The sequence below is a fragment of the Xenopus laevis genome, chromosome 7L (assembly GCF_017654675.1).
Source record: "Xenopus laevis strain J_2021 chromosome 7L, Xenopus_laevis_v10.1, whole genome shotgun sequence".
Taxonomy (NCBI): domain Eukaryota; kingdom Metazoa; phylum Chordata; class Amphibia; order Anura; family Pipidae; genus Xenopus; species Xenopus laevis.
In genome coordinates, this window is record NC_054383.1 from 25,548,052 (window position 1) to 25,561,514 (window position 13,463).

The 13,463-nt window shown below is 39.6% G+C and overlaps 1 protein-coding gene across 3 annotated transcripts in view; it reads left to right on the top strand.

The window, feature by feature from the left end:
- lzts2.L (leucine zipper, putative tumor suppressor 2 L homeolog) overlaps positions 1-13,463 on the top strand; it is a 110,332-nt gene that overhangs the window by 54,520 nt on the left and 42,349 nt on the right. The window contains exon 1 of one of the 3 annotated variants that reach the window (XM_018225233.2): positions 12,486-12,700. The exons of the other annotated variants lie outside the window; for them this stretch is intronic. Within the exon in view, the coding sequence (XP_018080722.1) occupies positions 12,686-12,700 (15 nt within the window). The 5' untranslated portion in view covers positions 12,486-12,685. Of the gene's footprint in view, positions 1-12,485; positions 12,701-13,463 lie in introns of those variants that run through there. 3 annotated transcript variants of the gene reach the window in all.

Consider the following 13,463-nt stretch of genomic DNA (forward strand, 5'->3'; position numbering starts at 1 on the left):
CGCTTAGTGCAGAGAGCGCAATAGCGCTCTCTGCACTAGAAGAGCCGAATTTCCGGTTTGAAAACCGGAAATTCGGCTCTTAGTTACCAGGAGCGGCATTTTTGCCGCCCCTGGCAACCAGGGGGGCGCTGCCGCCTGAGGCGAGTGTCTCAACTCGCCTCATTGGTGGAGCGCCCCTGGTTATCCAGAAAGCTCTGAATTACAGAAAGATGGTCTCCCATAGATTCCATTATAATCAATTCAAATTTTTAAAAATGTTTACCCTTTTCTTTGTAGTAATGATCCCACCAAAGATATAATAAATCGCTATTGAATGCAAAACAATCCTATTGGGTTTAATTCATGTTTAAATTATATTTTAGTAGACTTAAAGTATGGAGATTCAAATTACGGAAAAGATCACTTATCTGAAAAAATCCATTTCCCAAACATTCTGGATAACAGGTCTCGTACCTGTATTGGGGAAATAACTTGTGTGCATCATGGGCAGACTTGCATACATCATAAGCCAGTGACTATTTTTGTGTGTGCTTAGTATAACTCCACTCATTGTGTCTATTACAGGTATGCAGTCCCTTCTCAGAATGTTTTTATTTATTTTCATAAAAGAAAAGAAAAACAAAACAAAATCAAACAAAGTAAATAAATAATCTGTTCGGAATTTGGAGGAGCAAAAGGAGATGCCATAAACCACACAGTTTAACATATATAGACATTGAACAAGATATTCACGTTATTTTACCATGACCATCAAACAGCAGTTTTAAAGGTGTGAATTCTAATTTTTAAAAATGATTACCCTTTTCTCCGTAATAATGAAACAGTCCCTTGTACTTGATGGTAACTAAGCTGCATAAATCCATATTGGTGGAAAAGTGGTCCTGTTGGGTTTCCGGATAATAGATCCTATAGCTGTACAGGTATGGTACCTGTTATCCAGAATGCCCAGGACCTGGGGTTTTCCGCATAAGTGGTCTTTCCATAATTTGGATCTTCATACCTTAAATCTACTAGAAAATCATATAAACATTAAATAAACCCAACAGGCTGGTTTTGCTTCCAATAAGGATTACTTATATCTTAGTTGGAATCAAGTACAAGGTACTGTTTTATTATTACAGAGAAAAAGGAAATTATTTTTTAAAATGTGGATTATTTGGATAAAATGGAGTCTGCGGGAGACAGTCTTTCTGTAATTCAGAGCTTTCTGGATAACCAATTTCCGAATAATCGATCCCATACCTGTACTATAATTATAATGCAGTGCTCTGTACTGTACTTTATATTTTCCATATCTGGTTAGTCCACTGTTCCCTTTGTGAACTGCACTTTTTTGTGCCCCTATTCAGTTGGAGGGCGTTAGAGAATATCATTCTTTGGCCATATAATGCCATTATTTACAACTTGACAAACACTTACAAACAGGTGCAAGCCTCAAGCCATAGCAGTGGACGCTAAATACTAAATTTCATGATTTAAAATATATGGAGCTCCACGCGCTAGGCTGGGTTGGAGGAAGTTGATATTTTTTTGGCCTTAATTTTATGTTGAATAATGCAAATGAAACTGTAATTTAGAAGGATAATGGTCATCTCCAAGGAATACAGATGACAGGGGTTTAGCTCAGAGCATCTCCAAAGTGTCGCTAGCTATTCCTATGATGGGCGATCATTATAACCCAACAAAATAATGGTGTCTGCTAGTACACTAACTTAATAACAACCCGCACTTGTAATATTATTTTCTGATTTTATTTCCTCTATTTCTCTATTGTCTTTACTGCTGAATTAGGGATACTAGATTCATCACAGAGATGTTCAACTCACTTTCTAACGTATCTGGGTTTCCATATTCCACGTGACACTTGAATAAAAATGTGGTTTGTCTTTATATGTTATTACTCTAGCCACATAGAATCCTCAAAGAACCTTTCTGACTTGCCACATAGATTAAGCACAGGGTGTAATTTATGTAGTGTTTGATAGTGTACAGATGCTAACTATTGTAACCTGTCATGGGTAAATCATCTTGTGATAATTGGTTATTGATAAAGTGACTGGGTTAGATTTAGCACTCGTAACACAGGCCCATGAACTAATGACCAGAATACAACATTAAATTGCAGAGAAACACGTAAATCCAGTTGTTTTTTTGAGGTTTAACAAAGAATAGATATTTCTAATATATGTTTCTGTCTATTGTGTATGACTAGCTATCATCTCTATCTATCAATCTATCAATCTATCTATCTATCTATCTATCTATCTATCTATCTATCTATCTATCTATCTAATTTGTTTTATCTATGTAATCTACCTACCTATCTAATCAGTTTATCTATCTACAGTATCTATCTAATCTTATCTATGTAATCTATCCATGTATCAATCTATCATTTGTCTATCTGTGTGACTCTTTGGGGCAAATTCACTAAAAGACGAAGCGACTAACGATATCGTTAATTCGCTAGCGTAGCGCATTTTCGTTAATTCGCCGATTCACTAACGGACACTGGCGTAAATTCGCTAGTGTTACTTCGCACCCTTACACCTGGCGAATTTGCGCAACGGACGTAACTACGCAAATTCACTGACGCGCGCATTTTTCTGAACGCTACCTTTTACGCCAGACTTCCTTCACCACCTCAGACCAGGCGAAGTGCAATAGAGTAGATAGGGATTGCTTCAAAAAAGGTTAAAAAATTTTCTAAGTCCCAAAAAACGCTGGTGTTTTTTCTTTTTTTATGGGTGATAGGCTGAAAATGATCGAAATTTTTTTTGAGGCTACCCTCCTTCCCCCCTACATTTCCTAACTCATGGCACCTTAACTATACAGTGGGCACATGTGTAGGGCAAAATAAACATTTTATTTGCTGTTTTAAAGGTTTCCCAGGCTTGTGTAGTGATGCTACATATACCTCCATTGTAACTTCAATTTGGCGCCATATGCAAATTGAGTCGTTAGCGTAACTTGGCGAATTACCACTAGTGCAACTTCGCAACCTTACGCTTCCCCTGAGCGCAACTTCGGATTTTAGTGAATTTGTGTATCGCTGGCGAAAGTACGCCTGGCGAAATGCGGCGAAGCGGACGCTGGCGCAACTACGAATCTTTGTGAATTTGCCCCATAGTGTGTATATTCATACATTTGTGTGTCTATAGCTTAATGGTATTATGTTGCATATATATAGCAGATTAACACTGTGTTCTGTTAAGAATAAACTATTAAAAAAGAATATAGCAGCAAAGACATTTGGGGGCAGATTTACTAAGCTCAAGGGAATAATTCGAATGGAAAAAAATTCGATTTTCGAAGTATTTTTTCGGGTACTTCGAACATCGAATTGGTCAAATTCGATCGAAGTAAAAATCGTTTGATTATTCGACCATTCGATAGTCAAAGTACTGTCTCTTTAAAAAATATTTCTACTTCATACTTTGCCACTTTACACCTACCGAGGTTCAATGTTAGCCTATGGGACCTTCCCCAGCACTTTTCTACATTTTTTTGGTCGGATAAAAATCATTTGATCGATTGCTTAAAATCGTTCAAATTTGATATTCGAAGGATTTTACTTCGCGGGTCGAATTTGAGGGTTTTTTAACCCTCGAAAATCGACCCTTGATAAATCTGCCCCCTAACATTATTATTACTTCTATGGAAAACACCAGCTTTTGCCTGTTCATACTTAACAGACCCTGTTTACATTTTTTTTGCCAGATTTTGTACACTGCAGCTTGGTATTGGCATTGTGAGTGCAGTCCTTGCGTATGCACTTTTCATATGTTTCATGTTCTAATTTCAGTTAGAATGTAGAAGGGTCATTTCTGACAGCATTTCATTTGGAAGGTTATACTGGATACAAACACAAGTGCAGTTTTCAGACATTAGTGCAATGCTTTGAATGCAGTATGTGACCAATTACCAAACGGAACCATAAAAAGAATGTACTTGTTTTAATTATTATCCATTACTTACGCATTCATACGCTTATGAAAAAGAGAACTAAAACGTAAAAGTAGTTTCGATATTTGATTCAAAATAGCCTTCATTTTGCAGGCTTCTAACAACATAAGCTATAGGGTCACAAAGTTCATTGTAATTAGCCTCCTTCTAGCCTCAGCAGCATTTTATCATTTACCTCTGAAATCCCAGGTGCCCTCCTTTTACATGGTTTGTTTTCCCTTTCTTTTATTCATAATTATATTGGTTTGTGTTTTCCGTGCCTGGATTTCCTATGCTTTCTGCTGTGCAGTCCTGTGCATTAACATAGATTTTTCAGAGGTTCACATCGCGAGGGTTTTCCCAAAGCAAAAACAATTATTTGGGGAATTCCCAGTTAATAAAGAAGGATCTGGAGGGTGAGGGTGATGAAGAATGAATGGCACAGAGGAGCACGTGTGGGGAGCAAGGACCTTTAGAATTTAGGGCAAGGCGTTTTTACATTGCGTTTTTAAAAAAGAACAGCCAGGCGTAAATACACATAAACTGCACTACCACTGAAACCAATGGAAAACGCACTATGGCAATTCACATAGGGCGCTTGCAAGCTGAAATCCGCCACAGGACGCCAGTATTGGTATTTTTTAGCAGAAAGGCCAATACATCAAGAAACTACCAAATCAATAGACTCTATGGGATCTGCACGTTTGAAACCACACTTTGCTTAAATACGCAGCGTATTTTAAATATGGCGTCCAAATTCTCAATGAGAAGTGCATTTTGGGTAAAGAATCCTACGTGCTGAAAAACGCATGAAAAACGCATGTTGACGGTCACATGTGGTTTCAGTGGTGTATTTACGCCTGGCTGTTCTTTTTTAAAAACGCCACATCTGGCCTTGCCCTTAGCCTCCATGCAAACACAACATCAGCATCTACAAATATATGTGTGGGTAGGGTACTACTAATTTAGACCAATGTTTTTAAGTTCTCTAAATGCTCTCGGTGAAACGGAAACATCCCCTTCTGAACGGAACCCCATTACATTATCAACCGTTTACTTCATTATATTATTGTGGCACCCAAGTGGCAATCTATTGCTGGTAAAACCTGGGCAAATGTGGTATTGGCACTGCATTGCAATTTTGCCACAATGCATTTTTTTCCCACACTTTGGCACAAAGAAATTAGATTGCAAGCTTCACTATCCTAGGGATAGATTTGGGTGAATTAACATTCTCTTTAAAGTGTTCCTTAATATGATGTGCTCGATAGATAATGTTTCTCCTAATTATTAGCAGATTTTTTTTTTGTAAACAATACCTTGTGAACGGAAAAACTACCAGAAATCGAAGGTTTATTTTATTCAGATGGAAGAATGCTATAACGTTTTTTTACAAAACCTTTTTTAAATACAAAAATGTAGTTTTTGTTTGACAGATTCGTCATTATATCAAGACTCAACATAAAAAGGAAGTTGAAGCATCAAGACTACTTAAAAAAAAAACAAAAAAACATATTCATTAAAAAGAGACAACCTCCAGGACAACTCCTTACGCGTTTCAGGTGTCACCACCTTTAATCTCAAATCTTAAATCGACAATCAGACAAAAGTGACAGCAGGGCTAAGACTGTTTTTAGAGAAAATGCAGAGATTTGTGTGAGTGATGAGTGGCTAATGCCTTTGGCAAAATACATCTAAACATGTAACTATGCATACTTGGAATGCAATCCAAAAGACCCTCATTCATTGCATGACCTGCTCACCACAAGGTGGGGGAAGGAAGAACAGTCATCTCACGATCACTTTCCAACCAAGACAAAAGACTGTCACACTAGTTAACATGAAGCAGGGTTTTACATATGAGCTGCTTTCTGCAATATCTTTTTATAGAGACCTACATTATTTGGGGGGTATAGTTTTCCTTTAAGCCATGAACCACATTCAGATGTAAAAAAAAGCTGGGAAACGACAGGCATGAAAAATGTTCATGGGTGGTGCAAAATAGCCCCTATGTGGACTGACAGTCTACAGGAGGCTCTGTAGGCAGTATATCAGTTTTTATGCAACCAAAACTTGTCTCAAGAATTGAAAAATAAGCACCTGCTTTGAGGCCACTAGAAGCAATATCCAAGGGGTTGGTGAGTAACATGTTGTTCATGAGTCGCTGGTTGGGGATCACTGGACAAAGGCAACATTGGGAGTGCTAATGTACCTGTGATGTCATGGCATCACAGGGTACCTGGCCAGTTAAAGTAGCATTGTAAAATCGTATCAATAATAATATTGATAATAATAAAGCACTGGACATGGTTGGAGTAGGTTCGCTGGAAGGTGTGTAGCCCCCTCTCTGAAAAACCAAAATTGGGAAGCACTCCGTGTTCCACTCAAAGGATAAAAAGATAACGTTTATTTCAGCAGGTTAAAAACATCACAATCCTGATGCGTTTCGTATTGATATGCAGTCATAGGCAGTTAGGCACCCCCTCTTTGCCCATCAAGAGAGCCAAGGAACATGCCTGCTGCATGTACCCAATTACTGACAGTGTTTTGGCTGTTGGTAGGAGGATCTTTTTCTGGAGGTCATACTATAGAACATCATTGGGCTCCAGTGTATGTCAGGCGCCTTTGTGATTTTTCACTGTTTTAAAAGTACCAGTTTTGCCAGCTGACTCCCTAGATGATTATGTAGGGCACGATGCAAACATACATTTCCACTTGATTCCACAAAGTGGTCATTGTTGACCCTTCTGTCTGTGTGGACTGGATTGTACCTCCCCGCTCCCCGTCTAAATATATAGGAAAGAGACATAACTGCAGGATTTAGTGACTGGTATACTTTTAGATTTTGTACAAAGAACAGTGGGATACCCATTGTCTCTCCCGCTCACTCAGCATGAATAATAAATGTTTATCCATGTGGCTAAAGTGGCAGCTTCATCTCAATGCATACATCAGATAATAACAGTCCTTGGCATAATGCGTAATTATTCTCATATGTAATTATATGTACTTAGCTTGAATTTGGTGTTTTTAAAGGATAGGTCTGGTGAGTAGAGATGGCTTAAGGGTGGTACATGCAGAGGTAACTGCTCTGGGCCCTTCACATAGACATAAACCAGTAGGTAATGCAGGAAAAGAGCTAGAAAAAAACCTCTAGGTTCTGCAGGCAGAACAATGGCACTATAGGACAAAGCAGTGGGGATAATAGTCTCTGGGAAGGGACTGTGGCTGTGGGATAGCAGGTATAGTAGGGAGAGATGGTGCCTATAGTAACAGTGGGTATAATAGTCTCTGGGAAGGGAGTGTGACTGTGGGATAGCAGGTATAGTAGGGAGAGATGGTGTCTATAGTAACAGTGGGATAATAGTCTCTGGGAAGGGAGTGTGACTGTGGGATAGCAGGTATAGTAGGGAGAGATGGTACCTATAGTAACAGTGGGGATAATAGTCTCTGGGAAGGGAGTGTGACTGTGGGATAGCAGGTATAGTAGGGAGAGATGGTGCCTATAGTAACAGTGGGATAATAGTCTCTGGGAAGGGACTGCGGCTGTGGGATAACAGGTAGGCCTGGATAGGGCCTTACACACCGAATGCTTCATCACCCTGTGGGAGATCTCCTCTCCTGTGGGTGATGAAGCAGCCAACAATACCTGCCCCTTCACTTTCATTTGAATTGCTGCATGCCCCCTGTGTCAGCGCCCTGAAGCTTCATAAAATGAGTGATAAAATCATTTTTGGATGTAATTTCCTTAAGTAGCAACAGCAAAGAGTTCATTAAATGAGGAATTATCACAAAGGTAAATTTAAACTCTAAACAAGCAATAATTTTTTACTAGAACTGATGTTTTCTCCATTTGTCCCCTGTGTGTCATTAACCTTAAAGGGGTTGTTCACTTTTGAGTTAACTTTTAGTATGATGTAGAAAGTTATATTCTGAGACTATTTGCAATTGGGTTTTTCCTTTTTTATCATTTATGGTTTTTGAGTTATTTCGCTTTTTAATCAGCAACTCTCCACTCAATTTTAGCCATCTGGTTGCTAGGGTCAAAAAGTATTGCATTAATACTTTTAATAGCTGGATAGGTTTCAATACTGTTTAGTCCCTTCTTTGGGCTGACATTTTACAAAATGAAGCCAAAAGTACTGGGTGCATACAGTATGTGTGTATCTTTGTTATGCTGCTAAAAGTTAAAACAGACTCATGGCTTATAACCAGTTCCAAGTGATCAAAGAATGTGATTTGGGCTGTTGCATAGATAAGGCTTGTGAGAGGTCTGTGGCCATTATAATTGGAATTTTAATTAGCCTCAGCAGGGTGGTGACCCAGAAGAACTGAACAGATTAATTTATTAAAAGCCATGAATCCAAGGCTAAATTTTCTGTTTTCAAATTCCATTTGAAGCTCTCTCTTTAAGTGACCCTAAAGTACCACTACTTCCAGATCATTGTTTCTCATACATGAAAGTGTTTTGCAGGTGGCGATTCTATTGTTCTTATTGTATAATGGCGCAGATTCATCCTTCCCCACTATCCTGTCTCTCCTGCATAGAGCTCCCTGTGGGACATTTAGTGCGTAAGTGTCATGTAAACAACATTAGATGTGGCACATGTGAAGGAGTATGGGATTGTTTAATCCTCTAGTCTAATAGGAATCTGTATTTTATCTGGGTGTAAGATGTAAGGGCATGTCCCATATCTCCGGAGATTGCAAAACAATTCGGCGGTGGCTTCAGGTCGAGATAATGGAATTCTGACAGTTATTCTAGGAGAAGATCTGTAATTCTTTAAATCTCAGGCATTTTCTTGCATTTTCCCCAGTTAATAGATTTTATGTGACATTTAGGAGTCGTCATGTGAAGGGCAAGACGGGAAAGTATCTGCCATGCCACTTTCACCCGAGGCAGCCACAGAGGACAAATTGTGGCCACAGACAAATAAATTGTCACACTAAACAAACACAGCTGAGGGAGCGAAGCCTCTGAAAATGTCTGCCAGATGTAATTAGTAGCGAGGCCTTGATGGAAGCTGTACTGTCCCCTTTAAACAGAAAGAATGATGCTGAAAATCTGTTTATTATGTCTGTGTTCAGACAATCGTATATAGTGTTTAGCTTTAACTTTCCACAAATAGAGCTACAAAGACATTAGTGAGAATACTAACGTTGGTAGGTATAGCAACACCTTTATTATTATCTGCACAGGTATGGAATCTGTTATACAGAATGCTTGGGACCGTGGGTTTACGATCACTATACCTTAGGTCTGCTAAAAAATCACGTTAACATTAATTAAACCAAATAGGCTTGTTCTGCCTCCAGTATTGATCTAGCATATTTTAGTTGGGATTACAAGGTTCTGTTTTTAAATTTTTAAAAAATATTATATTATTTGATTAAATTGGAGTCTATGCAAGATAACCTTCCCTTAATTCAGAGCTTTCTGGATAATTGGTTTCCGGATAATGCATCCCATCCCTGTATTGCTGTTATTTTTTCCTATTTGCTCCCTGTGATGTGAGACACTGCTATAATCCTTGTAAACTAGAATCCCAACAGATTGCTGGGATTACAGGGCTTTAATCTATGGATTTCAAGCTGTTTAGCTCTTTTACTGTTTCAGATAAAGGGCTCATTTACTAATGGTGCATTGAAACACTATTCACAGAGATACTTAAAGGTGTTTTCGCCTTTACTGTTCTGTAGAGTTTGATATTCTGAGACCATTTGCAATTGGTTTTCATTTTTTATTAATGTTTTTTGAGTTATTTAGTTTTTTATTTAGTAGCCCTCCAGTTTGCAGTTTTGGCAGTGTGGTTTCTAGGGTCCAAATTACACCAGCAACAATGCACTGATTTGAATAAGAGACTGGAATATGAACAGGAGAGGACCTAAATAGTGTAATAAAAAGTTGCAATAGCAATACATTTGTAACCTTACAGAGCATTTGTTCTTTGTTTGTTTGTTAGATGGGGTCACTGACCCCCATATGACAGAGTCAGAGGAATGCAAATATAAAAAAATAATAATGATGAAGTTGAAAAGTTGCTTAGAATTGGCCATTCTATAACCTACTAAAAATCAACCTAAAGGTGAAGCAACCATATGCACTTGGATATATTGCATCTTGCCCCAAACACTCAACCTTAGATAAAACAATGTGTGGGTTTGTGTCTGCTTTTGAGGTTTGTGTTGCAGAGGAATTATTTTCCTGGAATCATGGGAGATTAAGGGAGTGTGTAGTTTTTCATCTCTAACCTGCAGTGATCATTATAAATGTCCTGTTGACCCTGTCTGGCCAGCGACTGCTTCAGAACAGCCAGTTGCATGGTATATGGAAAAGGGGATTCTATACCTGCCAGCCGCTGAGCGTCTATGTTGTTAGCAAGTAAAGGGTTAATGGAGGACTTCAGCCAAAACAGGTAGGTGGAGGAACATACCTTGCCAGCCATTTGCTGCACTGTGCCCTCTATGTGCTTTTATAAATAGTCCCAGGAATGCCGCTCCCTTTGCAGAGAAGCCAGCACACATTCTCTTATCCTAATATGTGTGAATCTGTGCCAGTATGCCTTCTCAGCATATACACTCCTCATGCGCCTCCTGCTCCACTATCTTCTACCATTTGGCATCACTAATTTGGTGTATGGATTCCCTTCTCATGCTTCACTTGCATGGAGAAATCAGATATCTATAATGTCTCTCTCTCTCGCAAATTTGCCCAGTGTTGATAAATAGCCCCCACTGTTTCCTAACCTACGCTCCCCAGATGCTACTGGACTACAATTCCCAGCATGCTTTTAAATACGTCAACCACCCTAGATTTCTGGGTGATTATTCACTATGCCCTGTTCTGCCATGACTGTGCCCCATTCCATGGATTTTTATTTTTTGTGGTTTTTCAGTTATATCGCTTTTTATTTACCAGCTCTCCATTTTTTTGTTGCTAGGGTCCGAATTACCCTAGCAACCATGCTTTGATTTAATAAGAGACTGGAATAGAATGAGTACTAAAAAGTAGCAATAACAATAAATTTGTACATTTGCCTTACAGAATATTTGTTGTTTTTAGATGGGTCACTGACCCCCATTTGAAAACTGGAACGACTCAAACGGCAGCAAATAATTTAAATACTTAAAAAAAAGTAAAAAAAATAAAATAAAAAAGGCCAGTTGAAAAGTTGCTTAGAATTAACCATTCTATACCGTACTAAAAGTTAACTTAGGACTACATTATAATTACATTATTTTTTATACAAACACAATCAAAACAAATCACCAGTAGTTCTCTGTATAATGGAGCTGCTCTTTCTCATGGCCCAGGGGATATTTTGTGGCTCCCGAGATAAATCTGCAATACCGTGGGCAATTAAACATCCCTAGATTCCATCCCACGAGCAGTAGTGGTGGCATAACGTACATGGTGCAAAGTAGCCTGAAGTTTCCTTGTAAGGCAACTTCATGCTATTTTGGAATAAATATCATTGCTGTGGGAAGGAACTAGGGACATTTAGTTGCCCATGGTACCACATATTTATCACAAGTGGCAAAACGTACTGTGTGCCATCACAGGCTGCAACTGGGGGGGAGGTTTGTTTAAACAGAGGGCTTCTAGTGGACTGAGGGCAGGTGACCATTTTCTAAGGAGTGTCAAATCTGACCTAACATGGAGGATTCCTGGAAAGATATAAGTTGCCCACCCTGCTATAAAGTATTCCCTGCCAGTTAAATTTTTAATGAACTGGAACATTGATCTGGTTTTGAGGTAAGCAAAATCACTGGGGTGCCTAACAAATTGGGACAGACTGGATTAAGATGGCTGCACATGGGCAGATTTAGGGCACAGACACCCGTGGAGATTCAGGAAGATTTAGTTGCCTGGCAACAAATCTCTTCTTCGGGTGACTAATCTCCCTGAACTGCATTCCCGCTGGCTAGAATCTAAATGGGTGACTTTGGAAAACGAAGCGCTTCGAGTGCCATCCCGTCGGCGGGAAGGCAGCCCACGATCGGATCAGCCCGATATTGCCCACCTCAAGGTGGGCCTATCGGGGAGAGATCCACTCGTTTGGCGACATTGCCAAACGAGCAGATCTCTCCGTGTATGGCCACCTTAAAAAACAGCCTGATATCTAATGGGCAGGTCTGAAAATGATGAAATGCATGGCCACGCTTTTATTATAAATCCAACCTTGCTGCAGACACTGCCAAAATTGCTTTGAAATATGTTAACATTTTAAGCCAAATATATTTGCAATTACAGTATTTCTGTTAGATGTGAAAAATTGGATATTTTTATTGAGGGATTTATAGGTTTGAACAAGCAACATTTCTGTCACTGATAAAAGGGAAAGTGAGCCCAGTAGTTGTTTATTTGTTGTTGCCCTGACTGACACGGATAATCAGAACTGGGATCAGGATGCAGAGACTGATAGCTGAGGAGTAACCTCACTCACTGCACACTCTCTGCAATGGGGCCACTGAGAGGACATTGGCAGGCGGTGGGCTGGCCGCGCAGTGAATGCTGGGAGGCGGGGAGATTCATGACAAGGGGGGCGGGGGGGAGTAAGCGAGGAGTTCGGCAGGAGAGCAACATTTTCAAACTTAATCAGTTTAGCAGGAGAGGGAGGCAGCCGTGGCTTTGTGACTGTAGTCTGGAGAGGGTTTATGTGTCTGAAGCAGCTGCTAATCACTGCTCAGCCCAAAGGAATCAGTTCACTTGGAAACTTGCGCACCTTCAGCAGGATGGATGAATCCAGGGAAGGTAAGGGAGCGCTGCGTTTTCATCTGAGGGGAAGGATGGAGAGCGCTAATATGAATTTTTCCCTGTTCCACTCAGACCCCGGATGTTTAGCTTGGATTCCTCCACTTTCAGACTCCTCTGTAAACTCAGCAGCTTCTGAGGCAGTTTCACACTTCCCCTCATGGCATGTCTGTATGGGACGAACCATTTCTCTGCTTTATTAGGGGGTATTTACCCTGATTTCCATTTTTTTCAGTTAAAGAATAGAAAAATTAAACATTTTTCTTCTACTCTCTTTAAAAAAAAAATATCTTTCTCTGGCACTAATTTCCCCATTTGATGTTATGAGTATTTGCAAAAGAAAAAAGTGCCTGTGTGAACTGCTGCACTGGCGACTATTTGCTGTAATAACTGGAAGAAATAACTTACATTCACACACAAGCTTTGGCCGGGCATCTTGTCATCAACTTACCTCAGGGCAACATGCTTTTAGCTGATCATTTCGCTTCCCTTGGGGTGTGGGAAAAGAAACAGACATTATCTGTCAGCTGTCGGCTGTATATTTTGCACGTATCGCTTCCTGCTTTGTCTTCCTAAAGGAAGTAAGAAGTGCAAGAGATGATGGCTTCCCCCATAGTGTTGAAACATGGTGTGAAAGATAACATAGATCCTCTGCAAAGATCTCAGAGCCTGGCTGGGGATGTTGGCAATTAGAATGGATGCTTATTGATAGCTGAAAAATGAGTTTAGGAGTTTAAAAATGATTAGATTAGTCCTAGATATT